This window comes from Paramisgurnus dabryanus, chromosome 8 (genome assembly GCF_030506205.2).
Source record: "Paramisgurnus dabryanus chromosome 8, PD_genome_1.1, whole genome shotgun sequence".
Classification (NCBI taxonomy): domain Eukaryota; kingdom Metazoa; phylum Chordata; class Actinopteri; order Cypriniformes; family Cobitidae; genus Paramisgurnus; species Paramisgurnus dabryanus.
Window position 1 is genome coordinate 31,138,516 of NC_133344.1, and position 13,873 is coordinate 31,152,388.

Consider the following 13,873-nt stretch of genomic DNA (forward strand, 5'->3'; position numbering starts at 1 on the left):
TTTTCCAAAATATACTTCAAAATATATCTGGATTGTGGATTACAAAAGGTGGATGGTTAACAACTAAAGTGATATTTGATAGATTGTATTTAAGGCCTACTCAAGCTGGCCCAGCCTGGTTCTACAAATTAAGCTCTGAAAACATCAAAATGCCAAGAAAAGGTGAGGACGACTCTGTGTCATTTCCTATGGTCCAGGAGATGCTTGAAAAACTAAAGACTTACTTTAAAGAACTTCTTGACCAACAAGAAAAGAGTTTTAAATCATGTGTTCAAGTGATTGTGGACTCTATGTGTGTTCGCATGGATAACCTTTTTAAAGATGTCCAAAGTGCGACAAAAGACATTCAGGACTTAAAAACAAGTCTCCAGTTTACTCAGGCTGAAGTAGATGAGATGAAAACTAAATTGAGCAAGATGGCAGAAAAACATCAAGCCAATGCAGAAAGTCTGGGCGAATACCAAGCTTCTTTAAACAGCTTAATGGGTAAACTGGATTACATGGATAACACATCAAGAAAAAAGAACATTGTGATCGATGGAGTTCCCGATGTAAAGTCTGAAACATGGATTATTATTTATTATTAAATCTTTATTAAGGACACAGAATCCTGGTCCATAGTATTAAAAAGAAAAGATTACAAAACAAGTATAGGAATTTACACAAAAATAGAAAAATAGAAAAATACTATACGTTATTTATACATATAAAGAGGAGCGCCAGTGCTTCCAAATTCTTGAAGTAAACCTGATCGAACTTTTCTTCGGACATACCAGGGCTTGAACAATACAGTTTGATTGATTCTGAATTCTACACATAAATGTATAGATACAATGTCTAATGTTAGCTGCACAAGATCTTATACCACTGTTAGCAAACATCTCACTCGCACTGTTGTTCCGCGGTTCTTTCAATAGCATTCTAAAGGAATCATTATATGCCACCACCAAAGCCTGCATGCTCTTCTTTTTGTAGTTGCGCCAAAGGTGCGCAGCATACAAAGGCGAGCAGAAGCTTTTAAATAATACAGTTTTGACATTAGTGGAGCACATGTGAAACTTACGTGCCAAGACATTAGCCTGACCATACAGCTTACACCTCTGCCTGAACAAGTCTCTGTCATCCGTAAGATCATTTACAATATAGTGTCCCAGGTATTTAACCTCATCTGTTTCTTTTAAGATATTTCCACATAAATAAAATTCTGGGAACCTTAACTTCTGGTCCTCTTTCGTTTTTACAATCATTATATTACTTTTTAAGGCATTATACTTAATATCAAATGCATCACCATAAGAAGAGCAGATGTTCATAAGCTTTTGCATGCCTGCACTATAAGGGCTTATCAATATCAAGTCATCTGCATACATCAAATGATTACACAATACATTACCAACAAGACATCCAGTATTACATTCATTAAGTTCAACAGACAGTTCATCAACATATAAATTGAACAGATGTGGAGATAAAATTCCACCCTGACGTACTCCATTACACATTTTAAAATCATCTGATATAATACCGCCCCATTTCACCCTCAAAGTCTGGCAGGAGTACCAGAACATAAGAATTCTTGTAAGGTATCCTGGGACACCTCTTCCTACTAATTTATCAAATAATTTGACATGATTAATCCGATCGAAGGCTTTAGAGGCATCTAAAAAACACATGAATAATGTAGACCCCCGGCTGTTGTATTTATCCAATAATTCCTTAAGTGCAAAAATGCACATATCAGTTCCATGTCCATGCTTAAATCCAAATTGATTAGCTGTGGTGTACAAATATGGTTCAAGCCTCAACAATAGAATCCTTTCTAGCACCTTTGACACAGAACTTGCCAGGGCTATAGGCCTATAGTTATTCATGTCACTAAGTTTGCCAGTCTTATCCTTAATCACAGGGACCAGTACAGTCAGCATAAGTGACTGGGGCAAAAGACCATGTACCAAAAAGCCTGTAAAACAAATGGCCAATAAAGGGTAGAGTCTTGTACTTGCATATTTCAAGTGTTCAGATGTAATATTATCTAGTCCACACGATTTCTTATTCTTCAACTTTGAAACTGCATCGAACACCTCTTGGGGAGTAACAATAACTCCTACCTGGCTTTCTATAGCCTCGCCCCTTTTCACAGCACCCTTAACACAGTTATACAAATCATAAAAATGCTTTTTCCAGAGCTGACATATATTCTCAGTCCCCGTCACCCCATTAATATTGGATGAGATAGGGTTTCTACTACTATTAATCATTCTGACTTCTTTCCAGAAGTCTTTATAGCTATTTTGCAAATTAGATGCTAGGGAGTCTGCCCTTAAAGTATTCTCATTCCTCTTGATGTACCGGAGAGCATATTTAAACTCAGCATTAGTCCTTTTCTTATGTTCAAACACAGATCCCGATCTTGGCTTCCCTGCTACCATCCAAGCCTTATATGCCTGCCGTACCTCAGTGTGTACTTCTTCTACAAAAGCATTCCATCCAGGTTTGCCAACATAAACATTATTTTTTGTTTTACATAGGGGCCTCCCTGATCTAATTATACTATTCAGAATGTTATCATATAGACTAAGTAGATGTGCGCCATGGTCTTGTTTGGAGCAGTTCACATCACGACATAATATGGTATCTTTTGGGAGCTCTATGCCCTTCAGATATTGATCACTTATCTGCGTGTATATATGAATTTCTTCCCTTGTGAGACTAGACCAGTCCGGTTTCTCTCCATTTACCTGATTTACAGTGGCTTTGCATGTATCATATTTAGGAATACCATCCAGATTACAGCTCACAATAAGAGGTATGTGATCAGATGTGGCCATATTATGATCTATCTTCATACCATTAATACAGGTATGTCCATCTATAGTACTCAAGCAGTGATCAAGCCAAGATGTAGTATGCCATGCATCACTGACGTACGTATAACTTTCCGCTGGCAATATAACCTGACTGGACAGTACTAAACCACTCCCATGAGAATTGCTTCAAAAGTTTACCAAATGAGGATCTAGCGTCAGAGATATCAGCATTCATATCTCCCACTACCTGTATGCAAGTGCTATCAGCATCTTGTATAAATGTCTTAATACAGGCTAGTCTATTTGTAGCGCTTTTCCCCTCTTTGTATGGAAATGGCGCCCTGAGCTCGTTTACACTAAATGTTTATCTCTTACTAATAATCCCCTAAGGTTTCCCTTATAACAAAAAAAAAATAACTGAAAAGAATGAATTAACTATAGAATATAAACCACTGAACGGTGTATACTTGCAGTGTGATAAGTTATGCCCCTTTAAACTTTCTGTATTATTAACAAAAGTTGCAAAGTATGCTACAAAGCAGTCAAATGTTTAGAATGTTTAACAATCACTCAGAGACAAAATCTTTCAATAGAAGAATGTATTGAATAACAACCCAATATGAAATGAGAAAATGAAAAATAACAAATAAAAGAAAAGACTGTGCTATATTCACAAATACAGAAACAGTAATAACAACTCCTTGATTTTACTCTTCTCAACTTACCAAAAAACAAAAGTCTCTACACTCGTTGCAAGCTTGTATTCGTTGGGGCCCATAAATGAAGATCAGTTTGGTTCAATATTATAAGGCAAACAGAAACTGTACCTCCTTTGATGTTAGTTGTATTATCTTAGCAAACTCATCGGATGAATACACATGAAGCAAAGATCCGGTGCGATGATACAGCTGGTGATTTGAAGGTGTTATTAGCGGTGTCTGGTTGTATTGACTTGAACTTGCGAGTACCGAAAAAAGCTGACTCATGAAGCCGGTGACGTGTCTCTTACCTCCTGGCCGAAGGCATCACCTATTAGCTCATAACGCTATTCAGTCCCGTCACAAAGTCCTTCGTTTCTCCGACAACAGATAGAAAGTCAAAGTTATCGCTCTGCCCTGATTGTCCACTGTTTTAGTTGACGATGCAGAATGAATTCGCGACACCCGGACCGAGTTATCCACTCGAGCCTCTCCGTGGGAAATACGACACAGACATCGGATTGAAAGTCCTGTCTTCTTTCCTCGTTACGTGATAAATTAGTATGTGACTTTCGCGCTGAAAACCCCCTAATCTACACGTGCATATTTAAACTTTTAACATCGCCTTACGTCTCTGTTGCAATACCTCTCCACCACGTTTTTTGACCTTCTTCCTCCTTTTCCCTCTCTAGCTCCTCCCCCTTGACCTTGACCTGGACCCTCATTGGTTACAGACATACATGCAAGGTAAGGAATTACATTAATATAAAATTAAAACAACCACTGTTTTCCACATAACGTTTTAACATCTTATCTTATAACACAAATGTAACATTTCAACAAAATGACAAGTAAATAAAAGAAAAATACATATTTCCCCAAAAAAGAAATAAAAATAATGTTTCTTTTTACACAATGCTACACCCTCCCTTTTTTTAAATTGTCCTGATGTCCTCATCAGACATTAAACCAAACATATGAACCAACATTGAAAGTGTTTGTGCACCATATTAACAACTCTATCCAACCTTAATTATGATTCCTCTATGTACTATAGTGATTGGGTGATCTTTAGCTTTGCCTGGTTCATCATAAGTTAGTTTAATCACAGGTTTTATCCTTCTTTTACCACTAGATCTTTGATTTGTACAATCTGCTGAGTCCTGCCTTATCATTTGTCTTTCATCAGACACATTTACAGGCTCAGGTATACTGTCACTTTCTGACCCTTTTTCAGAGTGACTATCACTACATAAATCATCAGGACCTTCTACCTCACTTACATCCTCTTCCTCAACACTTTGAATGTCTACCTCACCAGGATGTACAGTAGTAGTTCTGTCTCGTGACACACTATTCTTTAATAGCTTGTCAATGTAAGCATGGTATGGACGGTTGGGTCTTTCACTCTCTGACTCAGAAGATGACTCTGAAAACTCCAAGGTTTCTCTCTGGACCGGTGTCCGTTTATACTTTCTTTCAGACCCTGACCGTGTGTTTATCCTTTTCAAAGGTTCAACATTCACAGTGCCATCGGTCATTCTCACCCATTGTCCAATAGGCAAGAGATGGTCACGATGAAGAGTTCTCACTCTTCCACTGCCCTGCTCTGGTTTTACCTCATATACCGGTAAGTGAGGCATTTTCCCCACAACAATATGTGGTATTGACCCCCAACGGCCCTGAAGCTTATGTTTTCCCTTCAACCCCAGATTTCGGAGTAGTACCCTATCACCAGTAGTCAAACTCTGAAATTTCACATTGCGATCATAAGCTCTCCTATTCCGTTGGTGCACTTTATCAGCGGCTTTAGAAGCTAGCTCATAGGCCTCTTGCAGATCACTCTTTAATTTTGCCACATATTTCGAGTGCTCCCTCTCCTCTTTTCCCTCAGGTGAACTTGGAAAACACAAATCAACCGGGAGCCTCGCTTCCCTTCCAAACATTAAGTAATAGGGAGAGAATCCTGTAGCGTCACATTTAGTACTATTGTACGCATGTACCAAATGCCCTACATGCTGGCTCCATTGTTTCTTTTTCTCTTTCCCCAGGGTGCCCAGCATTGAGAGAAGGGTACGGTTAAATCTCTCGGGCTGGGGATCACCCTGCGGATGATATGGAGTAGTTCGGGATTTTCGCACACCCAACAGATTCAAAAGCTCCCTAATTAACTTACTCTCAAAATCCCGCCCTTGATCGGAATGAATCCTGGCAGGTAATCCATAGTGCACAAAAAATTTGTCCACCAGAATTTTGGCAACAGTCAGAGCGGTTTGATTTTTGGACGGGAAAGCCTGTGCGTAACGCGTAAAATGATCTGTAACAACAAGAACATTACTGATCCCTTTGGAGTCAGGCTCCATTGATAAGAAATCGATACAGACCAGATTTAAAGGGCCACTGCTGACTATCTGATGTAGAGAGGCAGACTTCTTACAGGGTGTTTTAAAAGTAACACACTGCCCACAGTTTTTGATGTACTGTTCAACTGTTTGAGCCATCTTAGGCCAGAAGAACCGACTCCTCACTAAATCAGTGGTTCTTTCCACCCCTAAATGCCCCATGTCATCATGCAACGACCTCAGCACCGCTTCTCGAAATTCCGCAGGCAACACCATTTGGTATGTACTTTGACCAGAAAGGTTCTTACTACTTCTATGAAGCAACCCATCCTTCAATACCAACCGTGCCATCTCTCTCTTCATCAGCCCTAGCTCTGAATTGTTGTCTACCCCCACAGGCCAATTCCCATCTTTTAATGCAGAAATTACAGGACCTAAAGTGACATCATCTCTCTGGGCTTTAACCAACTCTGCATGTGACTTCTGTTCCAGCGATTGATAGCTTAGGTGAGTAGGGAAAGCAAACACTTCCGGAATACATTCAGGGGATGCACCTAACTGTGCAACGTATCTTGGTGGTGTTTCAGAGCATAAGTCCACACAAACCCTTTTACATATGGCTTTGACCCCTGCCTCTGATATGCACTGCCAGTCTTCCTCATCTCCAGCCACACGGCGAGACAACAAATTAGCATCAACATTTGTTTTCCCTGGTCTATACTGCACATCAAAATCATAAGTTGCCAAAGAAGCTAACCAACGATGCCCAGTGGCATTCAGTTTGGCTGTGGTCAGAACATAGGTTAGTGGATTATTGTCCGTGCGGACTGTAAATCTAGCTCCATATAGGTAGTCGTGGAATTTATCCACGACAGCCCATTTTAGTGCCAGAAACTCCAATTGATGAATGGGATACTTCGTTTCCGCATTGCTTAGCTTCCTACTAGCAAAAGCTACAGGCCGTAGGCCCGAAGGATACTCCTGGTATAAAACTGAGCCTAACCCCTGCAAACAAGCATCAACATGCAAGATGTACGGTTTATTTGGATCTGCGAATGCAAGGACAGGCACAGTAGTTAGACGGTTTATGATCTTGTGAAACGCCTCTGTGCAGGACAAAGTCCAGCGCTCGCCAAACGGCTCAGAATCCTGGTGGTAACTACTCGATTTCTTGGGGTCTGGTGTGTTACGGCCATGTTTTTGGGCATAGCCCTTGGTGAGGTCAGTAAGGGGCTTCACGATTTTTGCGTAGTCGGCGATGAACCTACGGTAATATCCGCAGAAACCTAGAAAAGATCTCAGTGCCCTAAGGTCTGTGGGCTGAGGCCAGGTGGTAACGGCCTGGACCTTTTCTGGATCAGCCGCAACACCATCTGCTGAAACTATATGCCCTACATATTTCACTCTAGTTTGACCAAACTGGCATTTGTCAAGTGAAATCTTCAATCCTGCTTCCTTCAACCGGTCAAGAACCTTAAGAAGCCTGTCCTCATGCTCCTGCAATGTTTTTCCAAAGACGATGAGATCATCAAGGTAGACTAAAACCTGTAGAAGGTTCATGTCCCCCACAGTTTTCTCCATCAATCTTTGAAACGTTGCAGGAGCCCCAGTAACCCCCTGAGGCATTCTCTCGAACTGAAAGAATCCTAAAGGGCATATAAAAGCCGTCTTCTCCTTGTCTTCTGGTGCCATTGCAATCTGGTAATAGCCACTACGGAGATCTAAAACCGAAAACCACTGACTTCCAGATAAGCAGTCTAATGCGTCGTCAATACGTGGAGTAGTGTACTGATCGGCTATAGTTCGGCTGTTTAAGGTGCGATAGTCTATGCACATTCTGATGCTCCCATTCTTTTTGCGGGCTATTACAATGGGGGAGGCGTAGGGGCTCCGGGATTCTTTTATAATCCCGGCCCTCAGAAGTTCCTGTATATGTCTCCTCACATCATCAATATCAGCCGGAGCGAGCCGCCTTGAGCGCTCACGGAAAGGCTTAGACTCTGACATGCGAATATGATGCTCAACTCCCTTTGCTAAGCCAATATCCCATTCCTGAAACGAAAATACCCCTGCACGTTGTGACAATTTTTGTCGCAGCCTGTCCTTCCAACTCTCGGGCATGGGAGAGTCACCAAAATGAATGAGGTTGGGGTCAAACTGCTCTGTGTCAACTCCTACCTCAGTAACAGGATTCACAGGGTCAATTGGATACAAATGCCCTACCACAGTGCCTACTGGTATAACCGTGGTCCGTTTGGATTCGTTGTGCATCAAAACAGGGAAATTGTTAACATCGACCACACTGCTTGGAACCACCATTGGCTGCAGCAAAACCCCTACAGGCAAAGTAACAGAGGGTGATGTGTCCACCATCAAAACCTGGTTTTCCACCCTCTCAGTGAACTCAATCTTACAGATTGCACAACAATCCCCTTCTGCTGATAAACTCAGTGAACCTGGTCCTTCCCATATCACAGTACCTACAGGAGAGTCATCAGAGGCCATTTGGGCATCTTTTGTCGACTGAACCTCTGAGGGTAAAACGTCTGCACCAACGGTGATACCAAACACCTGAGCAATATCTACTCCCTCCCTGTCCTTACACAGCTGAGCCAACCTTTTAAAGAGATTGGCATTAGTGCCCAAGATAACAGGAGTTTGATCAGGGCTAGATGGTCCAGGGCATATGAGAGCCAAGACTGAAATCGTATCCTGACTTCCTGTGACCTTTTCAGGAAACTCCAGGTCTACTACCACATAGCCTAAATAGGGATAAGTTGACTCACTTAATCCCCAGATGGCTAACCCAGTAACTGAATGAATGGTGAGGTCTGGCAAATAACGCCTGTACCAATCCTCAAAAATTATAGTGACCTGCGAACCACTGTCCAGTAAGGCTTCACATGCTTGTCCATTAACCCTCAACGGTACCACAGAGGTTGGGCCTATAAGTCCCTTAGGGGGCTGCCTTTCTCCCTGCACAGCCACAGCACTCCTCTTTACAGAACAGTCTGTTGTTCCCATACCATCCTTCCCTGACGACGAATCCCTGCCCTTTGCTTTCCTAAGAGACTGAATGAGCTTTTGTATAACTTTGCCTGCATTTTCAGGATTCTTACACTTAGACGAGAAATGCCCAGTCTCACCACATCGATAACAGTAAAAATCATCTGAATTTGCGGTGGGTTTGGGGTACTTTACCATCGTGGGCATCGCTCTCGAGGTTTCGATAGGTAAGGCGGTGGTTGGTGTACTCATAACCCTAGTTGTGGCTTTCTGTTGTAGCCTTTTGACTTGTTTTTTTAGGCTTGCAATATCAGGATCAAAGCTACCACTCGATATGCTAGGCTTTGGAGCTGGATCCCCAGCTTCTACCACAGTGGTACATTGAGTAGTGCTCATGGCTGAAAGCATTGCTTTCAGCTCTTTGACCTCTTTTTTCAAGGTTTGAATATCACCAGACGAACCGTCAAGATCAGCGCTAGCTTGGATTTTGTTAACTGAGGAGGTCAGCTTAAGCCTAGAGATCTCATAATCTTCCTCAGTTCTAACCTCTCTCAGCAGCTCTAAAAAAGTAGGAGGGTTTTCCCGTCTGTCCCTCAGTTTGAGATGTACTAACATCATGTCTGAGGCAACAGCCCCACGGATAAGTTGCTCTACTCTGGATCGATCGGTCCTGTCGGCAGGTAAGCCCCCACGCTGTACTACTTTGGTCAGAGCGTACTCCAGACGTCTCAAAAAATCTGACAATTTTTCACCTGAGCGTTGTTGCATTGATCGAAAGGCAAAGTACAATTCCTCGCCTGACTCGGCAGTACCGAATGCACTCTCAATCGCCTCTACACACTTTTCTGGCAAAACCTCTGTTTCAGCGGTTCGTACAGCCTTCACTATGGCCAAAGCTGGACCTCTCAAACTTTCCATTATTCGTCTGCGTTTCTCTTTTGAAGAGCAATCACTCTCTTCCACCATCAAATAAGCCTGCTCAAGCCAATGCTCCAGGGACTCCTCTCCAGGCGGGGTCGGTATTGTGCCAGAAAAAATTCTGAGTCGACGATAACTACTAGCGTCACCTGCAGGCTTTTCAATCTTTGCCAATAAGTCACCAACAGCACGGATAATAGCCTCAGGGGAGCTAGCAGATGAACCTAGCAAAGGTTTAAAACAACCCTCATTATCCGTACCAGGAGACGCACAGTCACTTTTCCCACTAGGGGTGGCAGCAGCTGGCTCTTCAGCTACAACCACCACAGGCCACGCCATAGCCTCTCCTACTGGCAATATCTCAGGGGGAACTTGGTCTATCACTATTCTTTCTTTGCATTCACACAATACCGCTAGACCATCTAGCTTACGATTGTACATCCTTCCCCGCACTCGCACTCGGCCCAAACATTTTATTGTTTGTAGATTTTCTTCAATCTGAGAAATCTCTACCTCTTCAGGAACAATCACCATCAAAGCATGACATACATCCAACCCCTCTCCCCTACACCATCCTCTGAGTTCATCTACGAGCTCGGGTTGCATGTTTTTAGATGCAATCATAACAGGATTCAGAATCAGACTTCAAGCACTCTTTTTTTTTTTTTTTTTTTTTTGAAATACACCAATGAGCTATATTGGGAAACCAAAGAATCCCAGCGGTGCCTCCATTTTATGTAGCGCTTTTCCCCTCTTTGTATGGAAATGGCGCCCTGAGCTCGTTTACACTAAATGTTTATCTCTTACTAATAATCCCCTAAGGTTTCCCTTATAACAAAAAAAAAATAACTGAAAAGAATGAATTAACTATAGAATATAAACCACTGAACGGTGTATACTTGCAGTGTGATAAGTTATGCCCCTTTAAACTTTCTGTATTATTAACAAAAGTTGCAAAGTATGCTACAAAGCAGTCAAATGTTTAGAATGTTTAACAATCACTCAGAGACAAAATCTTTCAATAGAAGAATGTATTGAATAACAACCCAATATGAAATGAGAAAATGAAAAATAACAAATAAAAGAAAAGACTGTGCTATATTCACAAATACAGAAACAGTAATAACAACTCCTTGATTTTACTCTTCTCAACTTACCAAAAAACAAAAGTCTCTACACTCGTTGCAAGCTTGTATTCGTTGGGGCCCATAAATGAAGATCAGTTTGGTTCAATATTATAAGGCAAACAGAAACTGTACCTCCTTTGATGTTAGTTGTATTATCTTAGCAAACTCATCGGATGAATACACATGAAGCAAAGATCCGGTGCGATGATACAGCTGGTGATTTGAAGGTGTTATTAGCGGTGTCTGGTTGTATTGACTTGAACTTGCGAGTACCGAAAAAAGCTGACTCATGAAGCCGGTGACGTGTCTCTTACCTCCTGGCCGAAGGCATCACCTATTAGCTCATAACGCTATTCAGTCCCGTCACAAAGTCCTTCGTTTCTCCGACAACAGATAGAAAGTCAAAGTTATCGCTCTGCCCTGATTGTCCACTGTTTTAGTTGACGATGCAGAATGAATTCGCGACACCCGGACCGAGTTATCCACTCGAGCCTCTCCGTGGGAAATACGACACAGACATCGGATTGAAAGTCCTGTCTTCTTTCCTCGTTACGTGATAAATTAGTATGTGACTTTCGCGCTGAAAACCCCCTAATCTACACGTGCATATTTAAACTTTTAACATCGCCTTACGTCTCTGTTGCAATACCTCTCCACCACGTTTTTTGACCTTCTTCCTCCTTTTCCCTCTCTAGCTCCTCCCCCTTGACCTTGACCTGGACCCTCATTGGTTACAGACATACATGCAAGGTAAGGAATTACATTAATATAAAATTAAAACAACCACTGTTTTCCACATAACGTTTTAACATCTTATCTTATAACACAAATGTAACATTTCAACAAAATGACAAGTAAATAAAAGAAAAATACATATTTCCCCAAAAAAGAAATAAAAATAATGTTTCTTTTTACACAATGCTACATATTTATATATTCATCTTCATTGTCAGGGCTTTCATAGGGCATATACACATTTAAAACAATAAATTTAGAATCATTACAATGGACTTCAATCCCAATAGCCCAATCCACCCGAAGTCTCAATACTTTGATCAGACTGTCATAGTGTTTCTTCCAGAAGATAGCGACACCACCCGGTATCCTACCTTTAGTCAATTTAGTATTCAAGTCTGTGGTGGACTCCCCAGCACCATGAAAATCCTTATGTAATCCATTGAGCTTATCGAGGTCTTGTTTCGCTAGAAAAGTTTCTTGTATGCACAGCACATCACACTTTTCAAAAAGTTTATCCACAATACAGCGTTGTGCTTTATCCCCATCACAATGACCCACATTTAGTCCGCGGACATTATAAGACACAACGGTGAGAGACATTGGCAGTCATTTAATCCTAGCTACTGCTCTCATCTGTCATGCCCTCTTCCACCCGGGTAGCTCTTTGTATACCCCGGGTCTGGTCAGCAACACGACTATGAGGCTGATGCATACTTCTGGGTTGACGCATCTCATAGTATCGACGTACGTAAGCCCCCACTGGCCAGAGATCCGGGTTATACATTACGGCAATATCATTACATTCAGCCGTGACATGGAACGAGCTAAATCGACTATAGTCACTTGCGATCTTCATGCATGTAACCGTGGTATTGTTTAGTTTCTCCGCAAGATAATCCCTTAGCGTGTCAGCCTCAAGTGCAGGATCAAATCGAGAAGCAAAGATACTCACCCGCTTAGTTGTAACCACCTGAATACTGCTGGCAATGCCAGTTCCAGTAATGCCCATATCTTTCTTCCTTTCTCGCCGTGCTGGAGGACGGTCAGATCCGCTTCTGTGAGGCACAACTTGTGGCAGATGCTTTACTTGCCGGCCTCCCTTCACAACCGTAGACCATTCGGCCGCGCATGCCTGTATTCCATCTGGCACATACTCCAGCTGATTCGGTGTCTCTACAGACATCAAGGCACTGATTTTTCTCGTCGCCCCTTCCGAAGGCACATGCTCTTCCATACACCCTTCTAGTGTAGTCCCTCTTAGCTCGATCGTAGCAACCCGGCGTTCAATGGTGCCTGTTGATAGCCGCAGATTTTCATTCACATCGGCTTGTTCTCGCAGCGTCTCCCTCACTGTTTGTAAATCTCTGCTAAGTTGCTCCACTCTACTAAGTAGTGCCGATGCATCTAGGCTTCCAAACCCAATTACCGGCAGATCATCCAAATAGTATGATACAAACCGCGGTATATTATCACCACATTCATTTATAACTTTCAGGCATGCTTTGATGTTATTAGCGTCCTTTTGTGGCCCCTTATGCGTAATGTTACGCTGTGTTGTCTTGGGGCACACCTCGAATATAATCCTTTTCGATTCCTCGATACGTTCCGAAGAAAAGTTGTTTAAGGCCAGCATGACAATTTCATCTTGAGTTAAAGTATGCAGTTTAACAACCAAGAAGTTTAAGAGTTCATCCTCGACGATTACTCTACCATTAGTCAATGTATATATCTCTGGCTTTTCACGCCGTGTAGCTGTTCGACCAGCAGCACCCAACGGGTGCGCCATCTTTTCTTAGACTTGAAACCGAAGCAAAAGTAAAGAAACTTTTTCTGGAGCATCTTAAAATTGAACCAAAGCATATTGAATTTGAAAGAGGACTTCGAATTGGGAAATACGATTCCACTGGACGACCAAGATCTATTCTAATTGAATTTCTTCGGTATAAGGACAAACAAGAAATACTGAAGAGAGCAAAGTCCTTAAAAGGCACAACCATCTATATCAATGAGGATTACTCTGACAAGGTCCGTATGAAGCGTAAAGAACTGCTTCCTAAACTTAGAGAAGAGAGGAAAAAGGGGAACATCGCTTTTTTAAAGCATGATCAACTGATTGTATATCGTCCTCGATCCAGTTAAAATGCCTTACATGTAAAGGTATTTAACTGCTGCCTTTCGTTTGGACTTTTTTAGTCTTAATGTCATTCTTACAAAGTTTTTCGGCAGGACATTTGGTC

General features: G+C 41.9%; 1 protein-coding gene across 1 annotated transcript; it reads right to left on the minus strand.

Annotated features, from left to right (window-relative positions):
* Positions 1-685: 685 nt before the first annotated feature.
* LOC135770487 (uncharacterized) lies at positions 686-13,402 on the minus strand. The gene is made up of 2 exons (XM_065280170.1): positions 11,824-13,402; positions 686-3,106 (listed from the first exon to the last, which is right to left on the minus strand). The coding sequence occupies exon 1, from the start codon at positions 13,267-13,269 to the stop codon at positions 12,253-12,255; it is 1,017 nt and encodes a 338-aa protein (XP_065136242.1). The 5' UTR covers positions 13,270-13,402; the 3' UTR covers positions 686-3,106; positions 11,824-12,252.
* Positions 13,403-13,873: the final 471 nt, after the last annotated feature.